General features: G+C 45.8%; 2 protein-coding genes across 3 annotated transcripts in view; one reads left to right on the top strand and one right to left on the bottom strand.

Annotated features, from left to right (window-relative positions):
* Positions 1–41: 41 nt before the first annotated feature.
* LOC118358218 (anaphase-promoting complex subunit 7) lies at positions 42–5,838 on the top strand. Its single transcript, XM_035735785.2, has 11 exons — positions 42–253; positions 618–804; positions 2,473–2,592; positions 2,742–2,853; positions 2,963–3,116; positions 3,237–3,379; positions 3,539–3,656; positions 3,858–4,054; positions 4,353–4,577; positions 4,693–4,843; positions 4,986–5,838. The coding sequence occupies exons 1-11, from the start codon at positions 153–155 to the stop codon at positions 5,173–5,175; spliced, it is 1,698 nt and encodes a 565-aa protein (XP_035591678.1). The 5' UTR covers positions 42–152; the 3' UTR covers positions 5,176–5,838.
* A 155-nt stretch (positions 5,839–5,993) lies between these two features.
* Positions 5,994–15,842, bottom strand: part of LOC118358217 (sarcoplasmic/endoplasmic reticulum calcium ATPase 2-like) — a 53,653-nt gene continuing 43,804 nt past the window's right edge. The window contains exons 7-21 of one of the 2 annotated variants that reach the window (XM_035735784.2): positions 15,025–15,110; positions 14,261–14,725; positions 12,104–12,192; positions 11,867–11,969; positions 11,642–11,773; positions 11,426–11,545; positions 11,094–11,312; positions 10,602–10,937; positions 10,250–10,470; positions 9,958–10,160; positions 9,677–9,762; positions 9,448–9,581; positions 9,168–9,285; positions 8,952–9,072; positions 5,994–6,699 (exon numbers count right to left, since the gene is read on the bottom strand). In XM_035735784.2, the coding sequence (XP_035591677.1) occupies positions 6,686–6,699; positions 8,952–9,072; positions 9,168–9,285; positions 9,448–9,581; positions 9,677–9,762; positions 9,958–10,160; positions 10,250–10,470; positions 10,602–10,937; positions 11,094–11,312; positions 11,426–11,545; positions 11,642–11,773; positions 11,867–11,969; positions 12,104–12,192; positions 14,261–14,725; positions 15,025–15,110 (2,447 nt within the window). In that variant the 3' untranslated portion in view covers positions 5,994–6,685. Of the gene's footprint in view, positions 9,073–9,167; positions 9,286–9,447; positions 9,582–9,676; positions 9,763–9,957; positions 10,161–10,249; positions 10,471–10,601; positions 10,938–11,093; positions 11,313–11,425; positions 11,546–11,641; positions 11,774–11,866; positions 11,970–12,103; positions 12,193–14,260; positions 14,726–15,024; positions 15,111–15,842 lie in introns of both variants that reach the window. The other variant, XM_035735783.2, reaches the window with a different exon arrangement.

Genomic DNA, 15,842 nt, shown 5'->3' with positions numbered 1-15,842 from the left:
AAACATAATTCACTGGTCCTTCAACTTGCCAACTTCCGGCGCTATATTTAATACATCGCAGTTTGTGATGAAAGCTAGTAAGTAACTGACTAACTGCAATCGTATAACTTTAGATTTTTTTTTATCTCAGACACCCATCAAAATACATCGAAATGAACGTCATAGATCATGTACGGGATATGGCCGCTGCGGGGCTACACTCAAATGTTCGGATAATGAGTAGTTTACTGCTGACAATGAGCAATAACAATCCGTAAGTATTAGCTTGTTGGCTAACTAGCTAACGTTATTACTGAACATCCACATTTATCTAACTAGCTATTCATTCCGTTCGATCAGCTTTGAAAGAATATAATTCTGTACAATTGGTAAAAACATGTGTCCTACTGAATGCATGTTGATCGTCACGAGACAAGTTGAAGTTGACAAGCAATCACTTGTAGCAAGCTAGCTAACTAGATCGCTTAAGATGGGTGTAAATGTAGTTAGTAAATGTAATAAGATGGATTAATTCTGGCGTTGTGAATGTTGTATGTTGATTGCTATTGATCTTGACCACAAGTTATTGTCAGTCTAATACTGTGCCATTGATGCGCGTGCCACATATTTTCCTGCAGAGAGCTGTTCTCACCATCCCAGAAGTACCAGTTGCTGGTTTACCATGCAGATGCCATCTTCCATGACAAGGAGTACCGTAATGCTGCCTGCAAGTACAACATGGCACTGCAGCAGAAGAAAGTGCTCAGCAAAACGTCCAAAGTTCGCCCATCTACCGGGGGAACGGCATCCTCCATACAGTCACAGGTGTGCAAGGCTCCCAACTCTGTCAATTACAACGCATATCTATATTAGCAACAAGCATTCATGTCATTAATTTAAAATAATGCACATTTGACTGACCTGCTCTACGGACAGTATACAGTGCATTCAGAGAGTATTCAGACCCATTCACTTTTTCCACATTTTGTTGTTAGCCTAATTCTAAAATGGATTAAATTGTCCCCCAATTACACACAATACCCCATAGTGAAGCAAAAACACGTTTTGAAAAATGGTTTGCAAATCTATTAAGTAAAAAACTGAAATTACATTTACATAAGTATTCAGACCATTTACTCAGTACTTTGTTGAAGCACCTTTGGCAGCGATTACAGCCTCTAGTCTTCTTGGTTATGACGCTACAAGCTTGGCACACCTGTCTTTAGGGAGGTTCTCCCATTCTTCTCTACAGATCCTCACCGGTCTCTCCAGAGATGTTCGATCGGGTTCAAGTCGGCTAAGCTGGCTTAGGTTTGCTGTCCTTTTGGAAGGTGAACCTTCGCTCCAGTCTGAGGTCCTGAGCGCTCTGGAGCAGGTCTTCATCAAGGATCTCTGTACTTTGCTCCGTTCATCTTTCCCTCGATACTGACAAGTTTCCCAGTACCTGCTGCTGAAAAACATCACCGCAGCATGATGCTGCCACCCCCATGCTTCACCGTAGGGATGGTATTGGCCAGGTGATGAGTGGTGCCTGGTGTCCTCCAGACGTGACGCTTAGCATTGAGGCCAAATAGTTAAATATTGGTTTCATCAGACCAGAGAATCTTGTTTCTCATGGTTTAAGTCCTAGGTGCCTTTTGGCAACTCCAAGGGGGCTGTCGTGCCTCTTACTGAGGAGTGGCTTCCGTCTGTCCACTCTACCATAAAAGCCTGATTGGTGGAGTGCTGCAGAGATGGTTGTCCTTCCGGAAGGTTTTCCCATTACCACAGAGGAGTTCTGTCAGAGTGACCATCAGGTTCTTGGTTACCTCCCTGACCAAGGCCCTTCTCCCCCGATTGCTCAGTTTGGCCAGGCTGCCAGCTCTAGGAAGAGTCTAAACTTCTTCCATTTAAGAATAATGGTCGCCACTGTGTTCTTGGGGACCTTCACTGCTGCAGAAATGTTTTGTTATGCTTCCCTAGATCTGTGCCTCGACACAATCCCGTCTCGAGCTCTATGCACAATTCCTTCGACCTCATGGCTTAGTTTTTGCTCTGACATGCACTGTCAACTGTGGGACCTTTTATAGACAGGTGGGCCTTTCCAATCATGTCCGATAAATTGACTTTAGCACAGGTGGACTCCAATGAAGTTGAAGAAACATCTCAAGGATGATCAATGGAAATTGGATACACCTGAACTCAATTTCAAGTCTCATAGCAAAGGGTCTGAATACTTATGTAAATAAGGTATTTCTGTTAAATTTTATTTTTTATAAATTTGCAAAAATGTCTAAACCTGTTTTCGCTTTGTCATTATGGGGTATTGTGTGTCGATTGATGAGGAAAACAATTCATTTAATACATTTTAAATTAGGCTGTAACGTAACCAAATGTGGAATAAGTGAAGGGGTCTGAATTCTTTCCGAATGCACTGTACATAATTGTGCACAATGTGCTGGAAGGAATCACATTGCCTTCTGAATTGACCAATGACATTTTTCTTCTTCCCAGAGTTTGCCCTCAGAGATTGAGGTAAAGTATAAGATTGCAGAGTGCTACACCATCCTGAAGCTGGATAAGGATGCCATTGCAGTGCTTGATGGGATTCCATCTAGACAGAGAACCCCAAAGGTAGGCAGCCAAGTTCGAGGTCTCCTCCTGAAAGCCCCCCCCCATCTTCTCTCAATGTCAGCTAAGCTTGCAGTGCCGTTTGACTATTTCAATAAAGTAAAGTAGCCGTGATTCTTGCGAGGTATTGCATATTTGTTTATCCATTTCAGATCAACATGATGCTGGCAAATCTGTACAGGAAGGCTGGACAGGAACGCTCTGCTGTCACAAGCTACAAAGAGGTCCTGAGACAGTGTCCTCTGGCACTGGATGCCATCATTGGTATGGACTAGTGACTGGGATGTTTCTGTAGTGCATCACACAGACATTCCAACACCCCGTGTTGTTGTGCTCTATGTTTTGAAGGGTTCTTTTACCTCGTCTGTTGTAGGTCTCTTGTCTCTGTCAGTGAAGGGAGCTGAAGTGGCATCCATGACAATGGATGTGATCCAGAGTATTCCCAACCTGGACTGGCTCTCTGCATGGATCAAAGCCTATGCCTTCATACATGCAGGGGACAACCACAGAGCAATCAACACCATCTGGTGAGCAGACCAGTGCCTCACCGCCATGGAGGCGTTATTCATTTCATGAATCATCTCTGGTATTGTTAAGCTCGGGCTCTCATTCTGGGTATTTGTCTGTTCCCTGATTCTCCTTTTCAGCTCTCTGGAGAAAAAGTCTTTACTGCGGGACAATGTGGACCTGCTGGTGAGCCTGGCAGATGTGTACTTCAGGGCAGGCGACACAAAGAACTCCATCCTGAAGTTTGAGCAGGCCCAGATGCTGGACCCTTATCTGATCAAAGGTACTGGAAAGCTGGTATCAGAAAAACCCATCATATACATTAGTTTCTTAGTACTCACTAAGCCAGGCTAGCAAAGCTTATCTAAGACATTAACTAATTATATATATTGATATTCATTATTTGGACTAATTCAGTTATGTTGTCTATATTTGCTGTCAGGCATGGATGTATATGGCTACCTTATGGCACGTGAGGGGCACCTGGAGGATGTTGAGGTCCTTGGAGGAAGACTGTTCAACATCTCAGATCAGCATGCAGAGCCCTGGGTTATATCTGGGTAAGTGATCTTCAGTGACCAGAAATAAATGTATGATAAGATCCAAGTAATTGAAATACTAAATTAAGTGTTTTTTTATTTTTATTAATCTATAATAACGTGTTTGTATTTTGTTATAACAGTTATAAAAATTTTAAAAAGCCTGTTTTTCAGTCTACGTACACTAAATACATGTTCCTACCCATCTGATTTGTGGCTCAGATGTCACAGCTTCTACAGTAAGCGCTACTCCCGGGCCCTCTACCTGGGTGCCAAGGCCATCCAGCTGAACAGCAACAGTGTGCAGGCCCTCCTCCTGAAGGGGGCAGCACTGAGGAACATGGGCCGAGTGCAGGAGGCCATCATCCACTTTAGAGAGGCCATGCGCCTGGCGCCATGCCGTCTGGACTGCTACGAAGGCAAAGGGGACCTATTTGTTATGATAATCATTCTAATGAAAATTGTTTTAAACTTGAACAGCCCTCCACATCAAACATCCAATGCAAGTTTGCTTGCAAATTGTTTTGTAGTTTTGTACAGCTGAGGGTAGAACATGGCGCTTGCATCGCCAAGGTTGTGGGTTCTATCCCTGGGGCCATCCATACTCAACATTTTGCACACATTACTCTAAGTCACTTTGGATAAAAGCGTCTGCTAAATGGCATATATTATTTGTTGCTACTAGTATTGAGGTAGTAATGAGACTTCTGTCCTCAGGTCTGATTGACTGTTACCTGGCATCCAATGGGATCCGCGAGGCGATGGGGATGGCCAATAACATCTATAAAACCCTGGGAGCGAATGCCCAGACTCTAACCATCCTGGCCACAGTCTGCCTGGAGGATCCTGTGACCCAGGAGAAGGCCAAAACCCTGCTGGACAAGGCGCTAGCTCAGAGGCCTGACTACACCAAGGCTGTGGTCAAAAAGGCAGAGCTGCTAAGTATGTGGCTTGGTACCTATTCTTATCAGCTGTTGTGCTGTAGAGATTTACAACCATTGCATCTTCATAAGTGTAAGGGAAAAGATTTTGGATATTGTTTGTTGTCCTATTTCAGGTCGGGAACAGAAATATGAGGAAGGGATTGCTCTTCTCCGGAATGCCTTAGCCAATCAGAGTGACTGTGTGCTGCACAGAATGCTGGGGGATTTCCTTGTGGCGGTCAATGATTATCAAGAGGCAATGGACCAATACAGCATAGCACTTAGGTAATGTTACACCCAAGTCCAGTGTTTTACACACCTCATGAAATGTTAAAGCACGGTCGCCCTTAGGCCTATTTTAAATGTTGCACTTTTGATCTTGAGAATGTCCATGTTTCTCGATCATCTGACACTGTTGGTCTCTCAGCCTGGACCCAAATGACCAGAAGTCTCTGGAAGGAATGCAGAAGATGGAGAAGGAGGAGAGCCCTGCTGATGCCACTGTGGAGCTGGATGGAGATGACATGGAGGGCAGTGGGGAGGATGGAGACCTGGAAGGCAGTGACAGTGAGGCAGCCCAGTGGGCAGACCAGGAGCAGTGGTTTGGCATGCAGTGACCCAGCAGGCCCACTGCAGCGATCCCAAGGGCACAGAGGGGGGCAGGGGGAATAGACCACACATGGGCATCATGGGCTACCTGATGTACTGCTCTAGTCACCCACTCAATATGGGTGTGTATAGCCCCATCCCAGAGTTATATAGAAGTCAGCATAGCAGCCCCTGATTTTTTTGGGGATGGACGCATCATTTTACTCATGACTCCGATGGGCAGAGAATTCAGTAAGCTTAACTCCGCCTTTCCTAGTTTGCAATCGTCACTGATTAGTTGACATGTGAAAATGTTACTAACATATGTCCTAGAGTAAAGGAGGCGAGATGAGGCGGCCATTTAGGATTGCTGGGTCATGGCCTTTGAGTTTGCCATTACTGTTTGCTTGTTTTCTCTCTGGTAAACAGGAAATCTTATGAAACCAGTGACGTTAATTTGTTCCTTTACCCCTGTAACACTTGCACGTATTAACATGCTTCTCTTAAGAAAAATATTGGTGTGTAACTGGTGACACTTTCCCTTTCTCTCAATGTTTAACGTGTCAATCATGTGGTCATTTCGTTTGACTCACATTCTTTGCAAAGTAAGTTACTAGTTTTCCAATGCAAATGTGTATAAGCATGTATTGTATATATGTTTTGAAGATATACATTAAAATCATGACAAGGTCTCATGACCTGACATTCCTTTATTACAAAGTTTGTGGTCATTTGCTTTAGTGACCAGTTGAGGAGCAACTCTAAAACATCCTTGTATGTAGGCTACAAGCAAGGTAGCTTCAAATGAAGACCTCTCCAACCTGGCATATAGACGATAAGCAACACATCATGTATAATCGCTTTATTTACCTGAAACCACAAATCATGTGATACATAATACAATCGTCAGCTCGGCGAACACATGCCATTGAAGGGACTGACTGCTTTCGAGAATGTATCACCGCACCTCCGCCCTTCCCAGATACTGCAAACATATCGCACATCACAGTGCAAAGCAAATAGTCTGGTTATTTTACATCCTATTCAAAAAAAGATTTCCTTAGGAAAAGATAGGCATTTCAGCTTAACATTTGTACTATTGTTTGAAAATGAATGTCTTTAATTGATCAATACTATACATTAACTATTACACATCTGATCAAATAATTTGCTGCTTCAGAGGGCATGCATCATGGAATATTGTACATTAATATAAAACTGACATTAAGTTTAAGATGGCATGAGAACTCTGTCTTGTCTAGTTTTGAAGGCTCCCCATGCAGTAAGGATTGAGGGACTTGGGATTGGTTCATTTGATTCCAAAAACACTTCATACCCATTTATGCCCATTCTGTTAAATATTTACCATTTGATTATTAGTACTTTTTTTGTGATGGAATTGCTTATGAAATGTATCAATCATGTCTTGATATCTCTTTATTGACATGCAGGTCTTGGAAGATGTGGTGCTGCTCAAAAAACACATGCACAACACAAACAAAACCTTACAGTTCCTGCAAGGGATTTAGAGGGGCGGGTTTACACGGCACTAGCTGCAGAGAGAGAACAGAGAGACAGAGAAACCAATCAGAGGACGACAGAAATATGGCATAGGTCAAAGAAGCAAAAGGTGCAAACCCGAGGCATGGCTTCCTCACTAGGCATTTAAAAAGGCATGGTGAACAAAAAGCCATTATTAAAAGGTCATCTACTGCTTCATTTTCTACGTACAGTCAATGTCTAGGGCCATGCCACGTGCAAGCAGGATGGGAATAAATGCAGTAAGCCATATTAAGTGAAGCACTATGACCTGCGAGTCGCATATCAGAGCTCAAAACTTAATCCCAGTAATGACGCTTTACACATCAATCCCTTATTAACAGACTTGATCCAGGTGGAACTAAGACAGACACAGGGTCTTAATCCTATAGTGTAGGTTTGGCTGGCACTTAGTGACAAAGGGATGTTGAAATGAAGGCGCCTCCAATTTTCCTCCATATTACAAGATCCTGCTGATAGATGGGACCAATTGGTAATATCACCCTTAGTAGAATGTATCCAAGAGCACAGACTCGACACTTATTCTTTCAACAAGGAGAAGAGTTACTGCTGTCAAACTCAGACAGCAAGGCTCGGTGTGTGACAGTGCCAGGATGAGAGGAGACATTAGTGGGGCAGAAAGCATGCAGGCAGTACTCACTCTGTTGGGTTAACAGGCAGAAGGCATTGGAAGAAATAGCAGTTAGGTTTAAGAAAACTCAAGCGCTTACTGGCCTGGTATCGGCGAGGGCATGCTTTCCAGGAATACCTACCTACAGTGTGTCTAAAACACACAAGTAAACTAGTGTAAAGGTATGGAGCATCTGTAAAAACTCCATGCACATAGATACTATTTTGTGTGATATGTACAGATATACAGACTCTTCTACCAGCCAGTCATCTTAGCCTTTTAGAGTTGGGCCTATATACTATGGCCAAAGCAGACTCCACGTAGTGACACACCCAAACAGGCAATTCAGACCACATAAAGGTCCCATCAAGCATCCATCTTGTGCTCAACTGATAAGATAAATCAGCCCCTTGGTGCATTTATATATATTCAAGTACAGTATGTGCACAATATACATAATCTATATCATAATTATTGTAATAAAGAAACTACAGTGCCCGTAAATTAAAGCTGAACCTATAAAAAAAAGTGAACCTTTATGGGAATAACAATAGATTATGTTGTGTTCAAGTAAACGTGTTTAACGACAGGCTTGTCTATATAAAATAATTGCTTTGAGTCGAACTAAGGTAACATTTCGTCCGAACCCCACTCATGGAACATTAAAAAAAACAGATTAAAAACTTTTTAAAAAGCTCTTAAAATAACATGGAAAGGCAAATGAGGGCTTTCTATTTCTTTCTGCAAAAGCAAAATGGTGCATACCTCAACACTCAATATGACAATGTTTATGAAAAGCTTAGTGAGAAACACGGTAGTTATCAATAGTCATATTAGCGTTGAGGTAGCTGTGCCTAGTGCAGAAAAGAAACATGGAGATCAAACGGTAAGGAAATCTCAGTTCCTCATGCCAGGGCAGAATACATGCATGTTTTTGTGCAGACTTCTGAGTCAGTGCAAATGATGGTCCTTACAGTTACGACACACCATACTTATCCACAAGGTCTTGAGGTCAAAGTTCACACTGAAAACAAGAGTCAAACGTCTAAGTCCTGTGCACGTCGCTTATGGGTCCCGACTGCCCCCCCCCCCACCCACCCGTTCCCAAAGCTACAAAAATCTTTATCTTGATAAAATAGTGTTAATTCTCTGTTGACGTCTCATAAATAGATGATTTTTACGCCTGTTCAAAAAAGGGGGGCAAAAAAAACCAAACACAACCAACAGCTTGATATTAAACGAAGACACATGGACAAGTGATTAACCTCAGCAAATAGTGAACGGTAAAAAAAACTGAATGGACAAAAATGTCCTGGAGACAAGCCGAGGAGAGGGCTCACAGATAGCATCTGTCATCCACACAGGTACAAATGTTGACTTGAGCGCCCACTGCAGTTGATGTAGTTGTTGTAGTAGTTGGGGGGGGTTAGACGTGTGTTAATCTCCACTCACACTGGTGCATTGAGAGGGTTGTGTGCTGGAGTCAGGACCAGAACAGGGCAGACACGTTAGTGTCGACGCTGTAGAGCCACAGCACCAGCGGGAGGGTGATGCCCACAAAGGGCCAGGAGATGCCCTCCGTGCATGCAGAGGGGGACCAGCCTTTGCCGGATGACTTATACTCTGGCTGGTTACCGGGTTCCAGGTAGTTCCTGGCCACGAACTTAAGCAGCTCATCAAGCAGGATGACGGGCAGGGAGATCTTCAACACCACCAGCCACTGGGTCAGGTCCAGAGGGGTGATCTGAAAAATGACCTGGAGAGGTGGAGGAAGAGGGATGAAAAGAGTGAGAATGGGGCAGCTAGAGAATGACCTGGGTTGAGAGGTTGATAGGAGTAAAGCTGACTTACGGGCAGTGGCTCTACGTAGAGGATGAGGAAGTGGAGGGACATGGAGAGGCAGATGGCCCCCAGCAGCCAGATGTTCTCCCAGGGGGGCATCCGCAGCAGGGACTGGTTCTCTGACAGGCTGGGGATAGAGAGGTTGAAGGTCACATTAAGATATTTTTTAGGGTCCACATACAGTACTCTATATTCCATTCTTGTAATTAGAAAGTTGGAGCTGTCCTCCACTGAATGCTAATTATTCTTTGAGGATGAAAGAACGCTCCGCTGACTACAGGGGACCCACCTGTTAAGGGCATTGCACATCTCAATGGTGACAAGCACAGACAGGGCCATGGTCATGGGGTAGGGGGACTCAAACACATGACACTCCAGGTCGGCGAAGTCAGGGTTGTCAGGGGAACACTGCAGGAAGTGGCTCTGTGTGGGGAGGAGTCAGACAGACACGAGGGACTTAGGCAGGGAGGTACAACACCACACAGACAGTAACGCTGACCTCTAGGAGCTAGTCTTACCAGCTGGTACAGGGAGATCATAGGGCCGTCCTCAGCGGCCACGAACCACCAGGTAGCAGCTCCCACTGTGGCAGCTCCCACATAGCCTGAGGACAGAGACGTAGAAAGAGTTGACCGACTGTGGGACAGACTGGTTCTCTGACTAGGGGGTGGGGGCAGAGGAGTGCACAATAACACTATATGGCAGGGTATGCCAGTAGTAGTAAGCTTGACCTTAAGATGGAGCTATTTGAGACAAAAAATGGAAATAAAGCACAGTCCTAACAGTCCTAATAACTCACATCCAATGGCCAGGTATCTGAAGAAGAGCCATCCGGAGATGAGGGGCTCCTTGGCACTGCGGGGGGGCTTGTTCATGATGTCCAGGTCGGGGGGGTTGAAGCCCAGTGCAGTGGCAGGGAGACCGTCTGTCACCAGGTTGACCCACAGCAGCTGAACTGGGATCAGAGCCTCAGGGAAGCCCAGAGCAGCCGTCAGGAAGATACTGCCCGCACAGAGAAACATTGTTAACACCACTAGCACCACTACAAAGACCTCAGTGCCAGGAGGAGGTACGTCAAACAGCTGACTCACCAGACGACCTCTCCCACGTTGGAGGAGATGAGGTAGCGGATGAACTGCTTCATGTTGTTGTAGATGGCCCTGCCCTCCTCCACAGCCGCCACGATGGAAGAGAAGTTGTCATCGGCCAGGACCATCTCAGAGGCTGACTTGGCCACGGCAGTGCCAGACCCCATGGCGATGCCAATCTCTGCCTTCTTCAAGGCAGGGGCATCGTTCACTCCGTCACCAGTCTGTGTGGGAGAAAACAGAAATACTTAAGGATGGATAGGAGGCTACATGACAACAGCAATACAATAGATATATAAGCTTTACAGGTACAGTAAGGATACGGATGGGGGATGTGAGGGGGGGTTCATTGTACCATGGCCGTGATCTCATCCATGCCCTGCAAGAACTCAACGATCTTGGACTTGTGGGAGGGCTCGACACGGGCGAAGCAGCGGGCGTTGGTCACGGCATCACGCTGTGCCTGGGGAGACAGGTCGTCAAACTCGCGGCCTGTGAACGCCATTTTCTCCACGTCGTCCTCCTCGCTCAGGATGCCGATGCGGCGGCAGATGGCCACGGCAGTGCCCTTGTTGTCGCCGGTGATCATGATGACTCGGATGCCGGCCAGGCGGCACAACTTGATGGAGGCAGCCACCTCTGTCCTGGGAGGGTCCAGCATGCCAACGCAGCCCACAAAGGTCAAGCCAGACTGAGCAGAGAAACACACACACAAACACGATCAGGGCTGTCATCAGGGTTCCTACTCAACGTCCAACCGTTATACTAGATATGATAGTAATAGCATCCCGCAGTGTAAGTCAGATATAATCTACTTTATGCAACAGTGGTGATGAGTAACCCTCACCTCGTAACCAGCGAAACGGGCACAATCGACCAGCACCATATCCTCCTTCCTGGGTGGGGCGTCCCGGGTGGCCAGAGCCAGGCAGCGCAGGGTGTCACGCCCCGTTCCGTACTCTCGGATTGTAGACATTATCCTATCCTTGATGCCTGGGGTCATGGCAACCTTGTTGGTGCCCACCCTGACATGGGTACATCTGTCAATAACGCCCTCTGGGGCACCCTGTGGGGTAAGAACGAGTTTGAGGTTGAAACACCGATTCAAACACGGGCGACTCAAAAACACTTGGTTCAAAGTGAGTCAAGCATAGGAGTGTTGCTAAAAGCTGGTGATACCTTGACAAACATCTTTCCGAGGGAGGAGCGAGCCTTGTTGGCGGTGCAGTACACAGACATGGACTTCCTGTCTCTGGAGAACTCCAGGGTGAACTCCTTCTTCATCAGCTGCGTGATCACCTAATAGAAGACATGCAGACACACGACTCAGAAAACCTGCTCACAAACCAGCGGTGACGTTTCACACCATTCAACGGTTGCGGTTAGTGGACTTACAGAGTTGCAGGCATTGGCCCTGTCGATCCTGGACAGGCCTTGGATGTCGGTGTCAAACGCATTCATCTTTTCCACCAGGCAGGTGAGGGCCGTCTCTGTGGCCTCGCCAACCTTCTCATACACACCTTTGGCCTGATGACACAAACATAAACATTAGTCACTTCTACTCCACGTCCCATGATGAGCGATATGAAGGAAAAAAGGCAGGCAGGCGAGCGCACGGACCTCATTATAGTCCAGAGAGGAGTCATTGCACAGAGCACAGATGGTGGCAATCTCCACTAGACCATCGTACGCAGAGGACTTCACTAGTCTGCCATCCTGGTACCTGGAGGGAGACACAAAGGACAGGGCCGGACACAAGAAGAAACGTTGGAGGGAGTTTAACAATACATGTAACTAGAGGTAAATCAATAATTGTAGCATGAATGGATTAGCATTAAGAGTGTATTTGGTCCTCACACTTCTCCCTCGGGGGCGTAAGTAGAGCCAGTGATGGTGAACTCGTTCAGAGAGCAGCTGTTCCCCTCGGCCTTGTCAAGGATGAACATCTGGAGACCCCGACACAGCACAGACAAGACAAGATTAGGCCTAATCATCTCACACCAATGTATGGTTACAACATTACATTAGAGGCTGTTTCTTAACTGACACTGTAGATGGCAGCAGATGGACAACATAATAGCAGAGTGGACTGCAGCAAGTCAGCGCCACAGAGTCTGTGAGGGCTGTAGACCACCCTATACTGTGTGTGGTTGGCTCTTCTATCCTAGTGGGGGACCTAAAACCCCCGAAAGTAAAACAAGGAAAATTCTCCCTTGTGAGGGCATTTCCCACATCCCCATGAGGACAAAGGCTATTTTAAGTTTAGGGGTTCGGTTTAGGGTTACAATTAGGTTTAGAATTTGGGTTAGGGAAAATAGGATTTGGAATTTAAATTGTAGGTCCCCACGAGGATAGAAGAGCATAACGTGTGTGTGTGTGTGTGTGTGTGTGTGTGTGTGTGTGTGTGTGTGTGTGTGTGTGTGTGTAGACTCTGGGCTGCAGGGATTTAGATGCCCTCTCTGGCTGTGTGTGGGGGTTATGGTAGGAGTGTAGCAGTGAGCACTGGTTGTTTGGTTTAGTCAATACTACATAAGTAAAATAGTGGAGGCCGTCTGTCAGGGAGCCTGAATAAAGAGAAGAGAGTGCTGGAGCCCAGAGGGCTGGGCCTTTTCCCTCAGGAAGAACTGGACTGGTCCAAACCTAAGAGTAGGCACATGCACACAAACACTGTCACAGCCAGTCAGCTGGGACACCACCACAGCAGTCTTAGTCAGAGATAAAAGGAAGGAAGAGTGATGGTAATCAGTCATGTCCTTTCCAGACGGAGGCCACACTTCAAAGAGCTTTGCTGGCGTCAGATGATTAGAAAAAAAATGACATTCTCTTTCGCTGGATACATTATGCTTCTGTTACTGTGAATTCAACACAAACAATTTTGTGGAAGACTTTCTTTCCACGCATCACTGACAGAAATGAAATGGGAGATGTTTGCTGGGCAGTTACCTGAAGAAGGCTTGGCTCACTTTCGGCTCCTAGCCTCTACCTCAAAGATGTTTAAGGGATACTGTGAGATTCTGGTATTTAAGCTCTTGATATCCTAGTAGCAATGCTACTGTACCTGTAGACTTCCAGTCATTGCGCTAAAGCTAGTTAGCAGTAGTTTCCCGAGTCAATGCTAACTTCCTTCATCCTGCACACAGAGACATCAAAATGATGTCCATAAGTTCATCTGACTATAGGGCAAGTAAATTAAAAAGCCAGAATCTCTCAGTATCCCTTTAACCTACTGGATAGGGGAAAGCAATGTGGAGGAAGTTTGGCATATTACTGGCAAACTACTGGCATATTAACATGATGCGCTGCTTAAACAGATGTCCTCCTCACTTATGTTATGTAAACAATGAGATAAGCACCGTAGGACATGATGACTAGTAGTTACTAGTGCATTAAGGCAAAATTGCATCATCCATTCTAATAATCTCAGTCTGCGCCAGAGGAGAAGGGAAATGACTAGAGAGGGAAAAGCATTCAAATAAGACCATAGAGACCCATTGGAATGCTAGATCAAAATAGATGTATTCTGGGAAATAAATAGCCGCTGGCCGATAAAGAGTCACTCATCCAGAAAAGAAAATCATGTTTTAAAGGAGTGCAGTCAGCGGTTCCGTACAAAGTTCTGTGCATATTCAACAAAAAGAGAATAAACATGCTCAATGAATAATTAAATGTCTCACTGCTCTGGGACAGAGAATGTAAGTGTGTTGGAGAGCCACTCAGAAAGAGGGAGGGAGGGAGGGGCTGGATGCTTTGCAGAGCTGTGACGCAAGGTCAGTTATGCAACAGCACCGCGGCTGATCAGTCACCCCACGGCTGAATGTAGATCACAGCCGCAGCACGTCGCTGCCTCACCACCTCTGTTACACAGCTCACTCTTGATTCCCCACGACAAAGAGCCTTCTGCTTACACCATCTCAAACCCAATCACAGCAAGGTAATGCGACAGAGCCATTTCAGAGGCAGACCTCTCTGTTCAGTCAGTGTGTAAAGCAAGATAAAGAAAACAACCAGACTCACCCTGCAGACAGACATCTGATTGGTCGTGAGGGTGCCAGTCTTGTCGGAGCAGATGACAGAGGTGCAGCCCAGGGTCTCCACAGAGGGAAGGCTGCGGACGATGGCGTTCTTCTTGGCCATGCGGCGGGTGCCCAGGGCCAGGCAGGTGGTGATGACAGCGGGCAGACCCTCGGGGATGGCGGCCACAGCCAGGGCCACGGCAATCTTAAAGTAGTAGACAGCACCGCGGATCCAGGAGCCTCCATGGACGGGGTCGTTGAAGTGGCCGATGTTGATCATCCACACAGCGATGCAGATCAGGGAGATGACCTTGGACAGCTGCTCCCCGAACTCATCCAGCTTCTGCTGCAGGGGGGTCTTCTCCTGCTCAGTGGCTGCCATCTCGTCACGGATCTTACCAATCTCAGTGTTCACGCCCGTAGCCACCACCACACCAATAGCCTTGCCAGATGAGATGTTGGTGCCCTGAAAACACACGGGTGGAACATTATGGCCACACAGTCCTGCACATGCTTGAGGAGAGCAGACTAAATGGAAACTCAAACTCTATATTCACAAACCAAAATAACATCTGCATTTGTAAGTACGTTTGATATCGAGTGACAGTGGAATAATTTGTGCCCAAATGTTAAAGATCCATGCATCAGGCCTTCAACTTGAAACAAATAACTGAAGGAGAAGCTCAAACTACTAGCTGATAGTGGAGAGTTCAATTATCATACAGCCACTAGAAGGAGCAGTAAGGTGTGAAGAGTGTTGCTTACAGAGAAGAGCATGTTCTTCTTGTCCTGGTTGACAGCTCGGGGGTCAGGCACTGGGTCGGTGTGCTTGATGACAGAGACGGACTCGCCTGGAATCAAAGCGGAGAGCAGTGCAGATCACACATCACACTGATATCCCTTTGTCGGTGTCCATCGCCTCAGGGAAAAACTACATCAACTTCAATCATAGACTCCCAACGCCAAAATCAATGTGTAACATTCCTCGCTCTGAATGCTTGTGCACATGATGCAGGGCAAAGCCTCTAATCATATGGATCAAGAATAAATCAACCCTTAACGCTGATTAGGGCTCTACACTGACTTTAAAACCTTTTTTTACAAGGAGCAGGTCCGTGCCTAAGTTGAAAAATGTAGGCGCACACAAAGAAATTAAGGAGCACAAAAGATATTTGAGGTTATAAAGCTAGAATCCTTGCATTTTTCTCGGCACACTGGTGCTCCAAAATAAAAATTCCAGAAAGCACAAATTATTTAGGCAACTAAAATGGTCGCAATGTAGAGCCCTGTTGTCTTGTCCAGGACAAGTAAAAAATTATCACAATATCAAACGATTACTCTGATCAGAGGCCAACATTGGAAAAATCAAATCTATTTTTCATGTACATAAATTTAAAAAAGCCTACAGCCTCATGTCCAAACAGATGTGGACTTGAGGGAGGCGGCATAAAATGTAGCCAAACTTTAATGAAACTTTTAACTACATAAATATACGTTAAATACCAGTCATGTTTGACAAATATAATTTGTAATTTAGCAGACTCTGTTATCCAGAGCGACATAAGTGAGTGCATTCATTCTCG

The sequence above is a fragment of the Oncorhynchus keta genome, chromosome 25 (genome assembly GCF_023373465.1).
Source record: "Oncorhynchus keta strain PuntledgeMale-10-30-2019 chromosome 25, Oket_V2, whole genome shotgun sequence".
Classification (NCBI taxonomy): domain Eukaryota; kingdom Metazoa; phylum Chordata; class Actinopteri; order Salmoniformes; family Salmonidae; genus Oncorhynchus; species Oncorhynchus keta.
Note: the sequence above shows the minus strand (reverse complement) of the source record. Positions and strands in the feature narration are given on the sequence as shown.

Coding starts and splice junctions, on each gene's coding strand:
- LOC118358218 (XM_035735785.2), top strand. CDS start 153: ATGAACGTCATAGATCATGTACGGGATATGGCCGCTGCGGGGCTACAC. Junction 805..2,472: donor CATCCTCCATACAGTCACAG/GTGTGCAAGGCT, acceptor TCTTCTTCCCAG/AGTTTGCCCTCAGAGATTGA. Junction 4,578..4,692: donor CAAAAAGGCAGAGCTGCTAA/GTATGTGGCTTG, acceptor GTCCTATTTCAG/GTCGGGAACAGAAATATGAG.